This window comes from Oxyura jamaicensis, chromosome 5 (assembly GCF_011077185.1).
Source record: "Oxyura jamaicensis isolate SHBP4307 breed ruddy duck chromosome 5, BPBGC_Ojam_1.0, whole genome shotgun sequence".
Classification (NCBI taxonomy): Eukaryota; Metazoa; Chordata; class Aves; order Anseriformes; family Anatidae; genus Oxyura; species Oxyura jamaicensis.
Genome location: NC_048897.1, coordinates 15802529 through 15816751, shown reverse-complemented (window position 1 = coordinate 15816751; position 14223 = coordinate 15802529). Strand labels below are relative to the sequence as shown.

Here is a 14223-nt window from a genome sequence, read left to right as displayed (position 1 = left end):
TGTGAGCATCTATAAGAATATTCCAGGGAAAACAACAGTTTATAGTTTTGAATATTATTAAATATACAAATATTAATATAACCCAAACATTAAAATTATATTTAGATGCATAAATTTATAAAACAGCTATTAGTTTTAATTTTACATATGATTTATTATTTATAATATTTGTTCATTTTACATATGATTTATTGTTATTTATAATATTTGTTCATCAGCACTATAATTTAAGCCAACTACTTGGATCTTAACAATTTTTTTGTATTTTGAAAAACCGTACATGTGTTGCATTTTGTGATGTGCTGCTGTCGTATATCCCCTTATGATGTAAATCAAAATTGCAAATACAAACAGTCCAGACATTGTGGGAAGTTTGGTTCTGAATACAAGTTTCACATACCAAATCTCTCTCTTCTAACGTCTGAACTACATTCTAAAATCCTGGTAGTTTACCTTATGTTACTTTATGGACTGATAAACATAAGTATAATTAATTTAAATTGACAGGTTAATCAGCATAACTTCTTCAAGGTTTCCCTCTCTCTATTTCTGACTCTGAAAAATTACAATTTAAAAATTGGTATATTATGCTAACAAGAGGCTGTTACCCAAAATATGAACAAAATCCTCAAATCCATTTGCAATATCAAAGGCAGGGAAGAAGCAGAATCAAACAAAAGTGAAAGGAATCCTTTTAGTAGCCCCTGCTGTTCCAGAGAGTGTTGGAAGTACACAAGAAATTTCCCCAATTTTCCTTGGTCAAGAAGTGAACCTCCGTCAAAAAGAGCTAGACATGTTCACACTGAAGGATCAACTCTCAGACAAACTAAGGAATTTATGTTGTACTCAGAGTATCTCAGAGAGTTTTGCCTTGATCAGCTTAAGGAGAAGGCATGAAAAGTATGTAACAGAATAAAGATTTGATATGCTTTTCTTTTTTCCTCTTAATAGCATCCTGCAAGTAAGAGCTGGTGATCTTTACCAGTGGTGAGAATTCAAGCTTACGTTTATCAGCCATTCAGCCATTCATCATTATCAGCCATTAAGATGCAGAGCATCAGTATAAAGACCCTACTGTTTCATTTATTTATTAAAAATGTTTGTAGAGACATTGAGTTCAACTCACAGATCAGTTTCTGTCATTTATGTGAATGAAGACTGTGCAGAATGTTCATTTGATCTCATTTTATTGAATTATCTTTCTAGATTATCAAATTGTTGGATGGAAAGCGATCACAAACTGTAGGAATTTTAATATCCAGTTTACACCTGGAGATGAAAGATATTCAACAAGGTAAGTGTTTCAGAACTATAGTGTACCATATATACATGGTTATTTTCTCATTGGACCACTTAGAGAATTTCTTACAGCATTTGCTTTGAGTATGATCCTCATTATGATATCTTAAGAATTATTCTTCCAGTATATTCCAGTATATGTAAAAGCTTCATCTAAATAATCAGAAAAGAATTTTGGTACAACTCCTGTAGCTTTTCAGCTCACCAATCACTTTTGAGAAAACGGTGTTTTCTCAAAATGTTTTCATATTCCTTTTCCTCCCCTGTGGTTCCCTCCTTGTGCCTAAGCAAGTCCCACACTGACAAAAATTAATTAGAGGTGTTCTATGTGAGTCTTTAGGGCTTCAAACATGCAGTTGGTATTTGTTGAATATTTAAATTTTTCTTTGCTAGCAGTTTGAAATGCACATCCCAAACTGATGCAGCTACCATGTAACAAGAAAATGATTACTGGATGGCATTTTTCAAAGCATGAGGCTACTCAGTGTATAAATTCCATTACTGGTAGAAATTATCTGAGTTTGCCAATGCAACTGTAGAGAAATAAAGATTTTTCAGAACCCTGGGGTAATTCAGATTCTGCTTATGTTCTGGATTAAAAAAGATATTGTTTAAGGATATTGTTTATTTCTTTTTCACATTAAAAAAAGGAAAATATTCACCATTTAAAACAACTGCTGGAAGAATTCAAGTTGATGTCTCCTTTTTGCTATTGTTTTCCCTCCATCACATGCAAATGCTGGGTAGGGTGTTGAGATGCTGCTGGCATTGATTATTATTAATTTCAGAAGAGCCTTTGAGCATCTAACACTTTAAAAGCACAAGGGTTTACAGATGGCTCTTGGGGTGGAGAGAAAGAAGAAGAAGGAACAACTTTGTGCCTGCCAGTATTGTGTGAAAGGTATCAGAATGAGATCGGAAAAAAAACTGCTATTATTAAAGATGTGAATAATTTACTGGCAGGAATTATAGCAGCATAGGATAGGATAGCAGCTGTACTATAAAAACTAGTTAGAATTACTGAGTTTCTTCAGAGGTACTTTTTATTTTCTATGCCATGATGTTCTACTAAAATAAGGCATATGTAACTGCAGCATATCTATTTCTCAGTTGTTTTCTGTACTTCTACAGCCCTTGAAACCTTCTGACCAATTTATCCTAAATTTGAGAGAGAAGAGTAAGTGTTCAAAATATTTGTATGTGTATACACTAGCATTTTAGTTCAAATTAGCAGTGTACTGTTGAAGCAAATCTACCAGTTTTCCCCTTAGCTGTGTTTGCAATGCAGTCTGAGTGCACAAATATCCTTTGGAATTAAATTAAACTGGAATTTGTGTTCAGGGAGCAAACAGCAGTCTTCAGCTATAGCAGGCTTTAAAGTCCACAGTATCAGATGAACTAGTTTAAAGTACATCTCCTTGAAATGTGTATAGAGTGAATACTGCATCCCCAGTACCATCTAGGATCTAGGTACCCCAGTACCCCAGCAGATCTACAGGACTACGCTGCTTGCAGTTCATGGACATTGTTAATGTAGTCCTACAAGTTTAATGAAAATTAGAATGTCAGTAGAAGAGGGACACCAAAACAAGTGTCCTGTCACCGAGGAAAGTTGGTAACTCATCGCCTGCTCTGTTCTGAGAGGTAGCAAATGACTGGCCTGTCACCACATGTGTTGCTCAAGGCAGCAATAGGATGTGCTGTCACTTGCTTTTGGAAGCAGCTAGGTGATACAAGAGGAATTTGGGAATACTGTGGCTTTTTTAGGGGAACTTTTCATTTAAAAAAAAAAAAAATCAAAAAAGTATGAGTGACTCTGATCAAGATCTGTGTGTAGATTCTATTTGGGAAAAAAAAAGAAAACCCAAGAAAAAGAAATAGTTCACCAGACTTGGGAAAAACATCTGTATTTTAAAAGGGTCCACTAGAAATGAGGACAAAAGTAGTTATGCTTGTTTTCCATCTAGTGTATGTTTTTCCCCTATTATTTTGTTTAATTTAAAAATGTGTGGAGTCCTGCCTTTCAGCAGACTTTAAGGGCTGCAGTAGTCAATGACAAAAAAGGTCATAATAAGCTAAATAGCTCATGACAAAATTTAACCAAAAAAGAGTATGATCATTTAATGCATTTGATGCTGAATGTCAAAAGCTTTTTATTTTTTATTTTTTTCAGAAAGTAGAGTTACAGAGAGTTACTTCTGAGAAAAATAAAAATTAAACACTCATTCCTTTTCTCAAGCCACTTTCCATTGCATAATTCAGTATTTGAAAGATGCGGAAGAGAAAAGTTAACTCTCTTTGTCAGCTTGCAACAGAAAATGAATAAATTTGTAGGAAAAGAAAATTGAAATGAAAAATAGGGCATATAATTTTATTTCAAGTTGTTCTGACTGTATGTCTTGAAAAGCCTTAAACAAAAGAAATTACTGTCCATATATAATGCATTGTTACTTATCTTAAGTGTCGTTTATAGGTATAGAAAAACCATCCCCAAATTACTTCGGTGAAGAATTCTCATATGCATAGAGAGGCATGCAAAAAAGTAGTCAATTGTAGAGAAAACAATAATAATCACGAGAAAAATTACCTACTTCTCTATGATACTGTGAGATTTCTACATCTGTAGGATTACCCTCCCAAGCTAAAGTAAATAGCTTCACAGTATATTCTTTAGATAACTCAGCAGTGCAAAACAAATAAATGACCATATCTGGCACCCAGATGTTTCAGCTTGCATTTGATAATGAGCCAGCTGCGACACGTTGGGAAGGGAATCTCCTGCACATGTTAGTTTGAGAGGATGATGTTCTTCCTTTAACAGATACGTTTAAATTCTTGCTGTATCTGGGTACAGTCTAGCAAGGTGGCAGGGTAAAAATGAATAAACATTTTGTGTAGTATTGACACATATGATGATGAGGGAAAGTTTATATTGTCATACTGCACCTGTCCTGATGCTCAGTTTTTTGGAAGGTAGGAGAAGAGAAGAGATCCTAAGTGCTGTAATGTTCTGAGAACACTAACAAATGTTACTGGTGAATTTGGTACTGAAGAGGGCAATACAGTTTCTAGTTAGACCACTATTAATAATATTAATTTCCTGGGCAGAAGTGGACAGAATATCTGTCTGTCTCAGTATGCTATATAGAACCTGTATATATACTTAAAAATCAAATAGAGTAAATTATGCCTAGGTTTGAGATTATTTTCAAGTCATTTTCACTGTGTTTTTGTTTGTTTGTTTGTTTTTTAATTAACATTTATACAGAAAGGATGAGGAATAGTGGAAATGAACTGTTAGAAAAGGAACATGCTGTAACACTGCAGACTTAAAGAAGTAAATTCCTGTTCATGAGTGTGCTTCTGTCTTATTTCTGTCATTGTTCAGCTGAAACGTTACAGCTTGAGAGACAAAACTGTGGCTCAAGACTACTTGTGTGGCTTTGCTGTTAAAGTAGTACGACTCACTCCATAGTGAGGAGATTCAGTTCTGTAACTAATGGGAAATGCTGGTTATAAGCAAAAGACCCTCTGTGGGCACTGGTCCCAACAGCTTACTGGCCATCATTCCAGTCACTCAGGCAGTTCTCTTTAGAGAGCTAGCCATAGCAGTAGACTAGAAAGCAAATAATAATAATCTCTTTTTTTTTTTTTTTTTTTTTTTTTGTAGTTTAGGTCATCTGGGCTAGCTTCCCATGAGGTACTGAGATCTTTGTTCAAGAATAAACTCAAAAAATTTTGGGAAAGCTCAGATGAAAAATAGTTTCAGTTATAGAAAGCAAGATGTAGATAAAATATAGATGCCTGTGTCCAAAACAGTAATTCTCCTAAATCACTGCCTACTGCCATAGTGCCTGCATTTTGCCACTAAAATTGTGAGGCACAAGAAGTTCTGCTTCTGTATTTTGTTGGAAATAACTCCCTGTCTAATACCTCCTATTTCTATCAGGATACATTAACTAGATCCTCTCACGTACTGGAATATTTTCTTTGGGATCAAATCTATGAGATGTGGTAGATCACACCAGATGCACACTTTATAGCTTATTGCACTCGTTGTGGCAATAAAGTACCACATTACTCCATGCAGAACAGCTGCAGACTGTGCTAGCACATTTACCCAGGCAAGTGTTCAACATGGGGTAGTGCTGTAATGCTGTCAGAACTTAGCTTGTGTGGCAAAGGAAAGAGCTGAATGCTGATCCTTGGCATTAAGACTATTTGTAATGCTAATTATATATATATATATATATTTATTTTCCTAGACTTTAGGTGATTAAGTATAATGTGTAAGACTCCATTTATTAAATCAGAATAGCACTGGCCAACCTGTAATAGCATGTATGGGGACCTAGTATGTTTATTGTGCATTTGAAGCATTCTTTTGTTTACCAAAAATGTAAGCTATGTATGCAGAGGCACATTAAGCTTTGAAGATAATAGAGAACTTAGATCATACTTAGATGGGATGAATTAAAATTGATTCTGTTACAAAACATGGGTCGTGCCATCTGCTTTTGTAGATTCACCTTCATATGGAAAAGATTTATTAGGGGACTAGTATCACAGTAATAATATTCTGATGATGGACAATGCAAATGGCTATCATGCCAATCTACATTTTAAAAAAATGCTTTGTATTGTGGGAGGAGACAAACTGACTTCCTAGAAAGAACACAATTATAATAGTATTGTGCAATGGCAGTCAACCAGTTAGAAAAGTGTTTGATTGGTCTTCTCCAGCTTGATTTGTAATTTACCCTCCATTGTCAACATACTGGAGGAAATAACTGGAAGAATGTGAACAGCAGCTTAACTCTCCCACACTGATGACCAGTTCAATAACCATTCAAGTTATATATTATGTTTCTAATCATTCTGTCATTTCTGTATGGTCTTCCTCTAATGAGAGGCTATGCAAGTTATATAAATAGGCTGCATAGTCTTAATGCAATTTATGACTTATGACACATCTAAATCTTAGAGAACAGTATCATTTTTAACTAGGCACTTGTCTTAACACTCAAGAACCTATGTCTTATATGTATAATGCAAGCTATTCCAAAGCAACTCTGATCTGCAAACCTTAATGGGCTCAGAATTTCTAAATCCCAGCTTGTGTTTTAACCATATCATGTGGCACAAATAATTTCAGAATTCTATTCTCCTTAGTATTTTGGTAATACTTCTGGATAAAGTATTTTGGAATATTTCTTACTTTCACTATTTGAAAAGTGTTACGGGTTTTCAACTAAAATATTTTGCAGAATGGAAGCAGAGATAAAAGTTACAACTGTTCTGAAATTGTGTGAGTTTTCCATCTATACAGAATATTATGCATATGCATTCTGTGCATTCTGCATACTACAGATGAAGTACAGAGATAGCTGTATACCCATCTCAGAAGCTGGAAAGCAATTTCCTTTAAAAGTTATTTTCTTTGTTCTGGAAAATTCACAACATGTTTTTGTACGTCTGCCTTGGGCATCCAATCTAATGTTGGTTGCCAGAGTCTTTTGCTCAGGTCTTCTTGCAGCAGATGAGCTTTCCTAGTCTTCTAAACCTACATTGTGCATATGGTGTTTCTTAGTATTGTATATCTTAATGTTTTTGTGTTGTGTGATTGGTAAACACTGGAGAAAGCCTATAAATAAGTTCAAACCATCAGATCAATTTTTCAGAAGTAAACCAGAGCAATTTGGGTATTTTAGGTGGTTTTGTCAAGTAGGGATTTGTATTTAACAGTCATAGTGACTTTCTAGTTGACTAGATCAGTCACAGTTTCATTTGCATTTCCCAGTAATGAGCTTCATGTTCTCATGATATCGAGCCTTACTCAGAAGAATATAACACACAAAAGAAATCAAGTACTTTCAGGCCAACTTTTGCAAGCTCTTTTTATTTAAATAACATATTTCTGTTTTATCATGAAGGAGCAGTTAAGATAATTTCTTCATATTTCATAGTTTAATTGTCACATTAAGTGGCATGATACTGTTGCATTTATGTAAGCTCTGTCGTCAGGACTTAAATCCTGATTTAACCAAAATGTGTTTAGTAGGAGTGAGGCTGTATATCAGAGTCAGCCTTAAGACTTTTGGTATTTAAGCCAGTTGAGAAGAATTGTCTTTTTCATATTTAACCTTTAAGCTCTACAGTTGTATGTAGACTGCAGACAGTATGCTTTAAATTCTCAGCTTTTCTTTGGTTTACATTTTTAAAGTGATAAAATAGAGTATGTGAAAAATCTGTGCCAGTAGGGAATCTGTTTTTTACAGTTAGAGTCATTTTTAAAAAGTCTGTTAAAAACCTTTGGTAAAAGTTTATATTTGAAGCATTACTCTTAGTATGTGAAATGTAGTTGGCAAGTATTTTTATGTGTGCCTGTTAGTTTGAATGCATGATGCTGATCTGTTTTTTGTCCTAGCTGACGGTTATTATATCCTAATGGGTGCAACCCTGCACTAATGATCCTTGTGTATATAAATTCTTCTTGTTGTGAGCAGACACCATAGGCCACATAAAAATGTTTGCCTCAATTTCCCTGCAAAAAAGGATCTCAGAAACCAGACTTGGCCAAGTAACAGATTTTTTAAAGGTAGAGGAACCCAATAAAATTACCAGCTTTTCACAGCATGAGTCTACTTCCTTTCAACATTGTGAGGTGTAGGTGAAATATTCTAACTGAACTGACAGTGTAAGGAAGACAGCTAACTAGAAAGCAAGATAAAAGTAAAAACCACCAATGATGATTGATATTGTAATAGCTATTAATTGTTTTGGAGCCTCTTTTGTAGATTTATGATACTTCACCTATATTACTTACACTTATGTGAGTCTTGATATAATGAAATTCAATGCATTAAAGTATTGTGGCTAAATTCACTGTATCTGGAATAGCATTTTGAAAAACATCAAAGCTCTTATTAATTTTATTAATGTTAAAATACATATGAATAAAACTTTCCTTTGTTTTCTAACAAAAATTTAAAAGATTTAGTTCCTTGCAGCTCTAAGGAAAAAGTAAAGTAATTAGTTTCTTTGATCTAGAGAAATGTGTTTTTTTTCAGCTGCCCCAACTCAAGTTAATGTACACAACATACTGTGAACGTATTGCACATGCTGTATTTTAGGAAGAATATGAAGAATACTGAGACACCTGTGAATTTGGGGATTTCTTCCAGCTTTTTAAAATCAATGTTTCTTAAAAAAAAAAAAAAGGAGAGAAGAAAAAAGAATTTTTGTGATTCTATATGTTTTCATTTTTGTCTTCTGCTCCAAATGTGTATGGCATTAAGTTTGATCATTTTGAATGAAAAAAGATAGAAGGAAAAACATAAAGATGTAAAGTACATAAAGATGAAACAAAGGAATCTGCTGTAGATTTTGGCAGTACTTCTGAAATTTTGGAAGAGTATCTCTACATACGCTAACATCCTAAGATGTCATTCTATCATCGAATTGAGAAATATGGCTAGATTTTTAACTGCGCCCTGTCTGCATAGACATTGCCAATAACAGCAGGACAGGTTATATATCAAGTAGGTCAGAAAATATTTTCTTGGTAGTTCCGTTGAAACACACAGTTGCCCCAAAATATAAAATAATACATATTAATGTCTCTTAACACTGATTATTATTAATACTGGCTCATATTGTGTTTTATTAATCTCAAACATTTTGGCATGGGGAATAGTTTATTATGCTACTTGAAACCAATGCTTTTTTCTTCGGTCTGTTGTTAAGTACAGAAAAGTTTTTAACTACAGAGCATTTAGCATTAAAAAACCACTTCGTGATTTTGGCACCATCTTTGTCACAGTTATATGTACAAACATTGATATTCATGTTAATGTGTTCTTTTTTCAAAATCCTTGCTCTCATTCTAATAGCTCTACACTTAAAAGATCTACTATTTGTTACATGTTTTGCATTTCTAGTAAGAGTTAAAATTACCTCCTATAAGTTGTTTTTCTAAACAACTGTGGACTAGTAGTTTTTTCTTCATAAGCAGATTTCAGAGTATCCCAAAATGGGGTGGAAGTGAAAGCACAAGGAAAAATTTATGAACTAAATATGCGTATTTAAAAATCATAAAATTAAACATATTAGACTATGAAAACAATTTTCCAGTAGCTTTTCTAATCACTAAGGGTTTTTTGAAATTTTACTGGATAATGCAAAAGATAATGCAGTTCATGGAACGGTCTTGCTAGAGCCGACAGATGATCTCATAGATTCAATTCCTAAGGAATTTTTTTTTAAAAACAGAATTTTGTCTAGCTCTAGAGGTGGGGTTTTTATATTTGGTTACAGTCTTGGGAGTTTTGAATATTTGAAATACGACAAAATAGCTGTGGTTTTTTTTTTTCACTCATATTGTCTTCTTCAATATAATTCTTTACTTCTAAGCCAGGTGTAATGTCAACAAATGGAATCATAATTGACAAGCAGAATTTTAAAGCGTTCTAAATGTCATTGGACCTTTTAATAAAATTAATTACCCTGCCACAGAGAAAATTTACTAGCCTGCTGGTTAATATCACAATGTAAAATCGTGAGGTAGGTGGAAGAGCAGGCGAAAGCTTATTACTTTCAAATAATTATTTAAAGATGTGTTATTTGCCTCTTTCAAGCTTGGATTGCAAATACAGCAAAAGCTTTTAGAATCTTCTAAATCCACTAGTAGTCAAGTTTCCTTTGAATGAATATAATCCAGTTGAAATTAAAAGTTATCGAGTACTAGTAACAGGGTGATTCACTGGTTATGTGGGATTCACTGGTTATGTGGGAAACTGGTAGAGGCCTTAATCTTGATTCTTTCAGGATTAGTGTTTGCAATAACACTTAAACATAAGTCAGTAGTTGGGAAATTGTGCCCGATCCCTTTAGGAATCTTGATGAAATAGTGTTCTAGAAAAATTAAACATCCAAGTTATTCATCTGCCATTGTGCATCTCTTAGCTTGCTGGACTTTTACATTAGAGAGCATTACAAAGAGTGATGAACTGCCTAAATTTTAATGGGATTTTCAAGTGTTGGAAACACATAATACTGTATAATCCTAAAGTAGTAACCTTTGGAACTAAGCTAGGAAACATTTTGAGACTTCATTTTTGGTAACAAGTAATAATTAATCATTGAAAAGTATACTTTTGGTGTCTGTGTGAGATTTAGAAGTCTTTATCTGGAAATTTTCTTGTGGGTGGTTTTCTAGTGGATAAAGCTAACTCAGTTGCAAACTTCTTTGTGAAGATACCTTAAAAATCTTTAATACAACCTGATTTTTTTTTGCAAGTTAGTCTACCTACTTCTCAAGATTGGTAGCTTCAAGGCAAGCTGATCTAACAGTTTCATATCTCCCTGAACTCCCATGCACACAGGAATACTTTAAATGCCCTAACTCTCAATTTCTTCCTATTCAGCCTTCTAAGCTACTGGGAAGTTTATGCTATTCATTGCCTGGTATACAGTGTTCTCATGTTCTCCAGGCTGGCAGCTGCACAGGAAGATGACCACCTGGCAGGTCATATCCTTGACTGATGAATATACTGGAGAGTAGAACTCTCTATTTCTCCCGAAATAGAATTTATAATAAGTTCTTGCATGATTGCTGCCATTTAAAATCAGAAAAATAAGGTGTTGAAAATAGAAATTATTAATGGATGTAAATACATTTTTTAACTAGGGCAGATCTCTTCTGTATATTTCCCAAGAAACAGAATTGAACTCACAGTTCGTTTTGTAACATCTAATTTGTGACTGTATCCTATACAGCTATTCTGTGTGTTGATGACTCTGTAGTAGACCTGGAAACACTGGAAGCGCTTTATGAGAATGTAAGTAAGTTGGGATACATCTGTGCTTAATCACCATAGCATTCAGAATTTCAGATGTGCAATAAGTAAAGTTTTATTTTATCTTGTCATTTAAAACTAGAGACATTATGTAGAAAAATTCTGTAAGGAATTTAACAATAATAAAATAGGTGACATCAAAAGATACCATTGAGATGCATATTTCTCTGACTGGCTTAAAAGTCAGAAATTTAAAACATTGGTGTGCCTTTGGAATCAGGCTGAAATGATGTAACAGTAAATGATGTAACATTAACAAAAGAAGAAACATCTAGCAATGTTCTCTTCTGAACTGCCTGAAGAATACTGGCCTTATTAAAGGCATGTTGTGTGCTAACATGCTGAATTTTTCTCATCCAAGATGTTAAGTGGATAAAGCAGTGAACTCAGGCTACTGTATTGCCATCCTTACCTAAGTTGCTTTGTAGACAGCATTCTTTAATTTAGACTGTGTGATGCTGAAGTTTCGTACAAAAATATGTTTACAGTTGGCTGTAGAAGTATCAGAGCTACCTCTATGACCTAAATGCTTTGAAGCTTCCTATAGCAACATTTGCAGTGCCATGCCCTACAAGGATGCATTGTTATGAACATGGTAGTAAATGGAACCGCAATGCAGTGAAGGAAATTGTCATACTAGATCAGTACTAGCTCACTCTTTTGGATAGTCTAAATGTGTCCATCTAAGTATATAATTATTTGCAGACAAACAGGTAGAGCAATAATTTATTATTTTGTTTTAAAATGTTATTAATTACTTTATATTAATTCACTCAGAGAGCACAAAAAGATGAACTGGAGAAAATCAAGCAATATTATCAGACTTCAAAAGAGGAAGAACTGAAGCTTCTGGACAAACCAGAACAGTAAGAGTTTTTTTCTTAATATTTTATCAATTACATAGTGTAGTCCTTTGGTGATAGTTAAAAAGAATCTTTATACATAATATTTGCTAGATAGTTATTTTTTTCCTGTATTTCAAAGCATGGTGTTAAATTTGTGTTTATCTCACTTTTTTTCAGATGTTACAGGTAATACTTGGTCTGCTTGGAGCACCAGAACTGATTAAATATGTGGCCTTAAATCAATAAAAAAATATGTTCCTATTCTTATATTTGTAGAAGGCTTATCCTTCCCTTAGAGCTCTTAAGGCTTTTTTAAATTAAAAGCCTGGTCCTATAAAGCAGGGCCAGACTGATTTTGCTTGTTAATAATTTGGAAGAGCTACACAAACAGGAGGTTTTGGGGAGTCCAAGGCACAATGTACACTCAACTCATGCTGTTTGAAGGCCTACTAGGCTGATTCCACAGTTTGTCTCCTGTGACCATTGTGGGCAGTGGCAAATGTTAGGATGAAACAGTTCCTAGGTGTAGCTCCTGCTGTTGTGATAAACTTTAGACCAATCTGGAAATCAAAAAAATCTGTGAACAGCATGGTAATCCGAAATTTTTAGTGTTTGTATTTGATTCCAGATTAGGTTTACCAGTGGTATTTGTGTTCTGCTGCTTTGCCACTTTTCCCTTTGTATTTCCATCCTCTCCTAATGACAGTGTGATTTCCTGCCTTGAAGCATCTACCCATTTTGCATCCTTTTCTCTTTCTGTTTTTGTCTTTTCTGCTCTCTTTGGCATAAGAAGGGGTAGCAGGGGAAGAATTGAAACAGTAGAGATAGCATATTACCGTTTGATGTCAGAATTATTACATTTCCATACCATTTTTCCCATTACACTGTTGATGGTGAAGAGTGTATTTTTTTTTCCTCTTTCTCCTAACACAAAGCAGCTAACTACTCAATGGTGATAGCTACATACAGTTCACTAGGGACAGTTCATCTTGGAAGATGAGGCTATCACGCTCTCTTGAGTAAGAGTGGCTTAAGAACACTTACGCTATCTTGTTCATGTATCCTTTATCCATGTTTTTCATTGCCTTGGCTTGGAGCATAAGAATACATTGTGTGACCAGTTGATGTTTTCCAGAGTTTGAATCTTTGGCAACCTGCAAGTCTGAGTGAAATAAATATGAATGTATTTTGTGTTCTGGAAAATACGAGTGTAGAGCTCTAGAGTTATAAAAGGTTGTGCCTTCCTGTAAATTATAGTGGAGAGAGATTGGTGGAGAGAGGCAGATCTTAAACACAAAGTTGAACTTAGTCTATCATTGTTCCATAATTAAAAGTAAAGAACTGTATATAAAGCAGTTGTGCTTGGTCATTCAGAGTGAAATACTAGTGTTAAAAGCAAAAGCTACTCTATCAATTATTAATCTTTGTTGTCTCTGCAAGTCTTATTTATCCCCTTTTCGCTCTGTAAAACTGCATAGGTTAGGAAAGTTAGCTTTTCAAGATGTTGCCTCTTAATTAAGTAATTTTATTGCTCCTTCAAAAACAAAGTCTTTTCTGAAAACTCAGTAGATCAAGTTTTAGCCTAAATGCAGAACTAGAGATTTGTTGGAACTGCATATGCTTATTAACTCCATAAAACATTAAAGACAGAAAAGTGCAAAATTGTAGGTATGAGTAAAATAATTTGCCACAGGGTATAAACCTGATGTATTTTCTTTAATAAGGATTAGAACAAAAGGGCAAATTAAACCTTTTATAAATGGTTGTAAATACCAGTGATAGGCATTAGTTTATTGATTGGAATTCACTGAAGTCTAATGGAAACCTCTGTCACTTTAAAATGCCTTGGATTCCCAGACAAATACAAGATTTTACTGGTATCACTAATGCTCTCCTATACATGTGATTTTGATTTGTTTTGCTGGCATGTTACACTTGCTATTGTTGGCACAAACTGTAAATATATCTCAGCAACATGACAATATCCCCCAAATTGTTCTTCATGATAACAGTTGCTAAGATGCTAATTAATATTCATTAACACAATAAACATTTATATCCGTAATTGGCCACAAATTTAGTCTTTGCTAGTAGGATGCAGATGCTTAAGCTAGTTTCCAATAAGATCCTTCTAGTTTTAATATAATCTCTGCGAAGTCCTTGCTATTGTGAAAGAAATACTAATGAAGGAAATGGTAGCAAAATATGGTACTGAAATGTTC

General features: G+C 34.1%; 1 protein-coding gene across 4 annotated transcripts in view; it reads left to right on the top strand.

Annotated features, from left to right (window-relative positions):
• Window positions 1-14223, top strand: part of FMN1 (formin 1) — a 191366-nt gene that overhangs the window by 106421 nt on the left and 70722 nt on the right. For all 4 annotated transcript variants that reach the window (XM_035326848.1, XM_035326849.1, XM_035326846.1 and 1 more), the window contains 3 exons: window positions 1207-1294; window positions 11077-11138; window positions 11934-12022. In XM_035326848.1, coding sequence (XP_035182739.1) covers window positions 1207-1294; window positions 11077-11138; window positions 11934-12022 — 239 coding nt within the window. The remainder of the gene's footprint in view (window positions 1-1206; window positions 1295-11076; window positions 11139-11933; window positions 12023-14223) is intronic.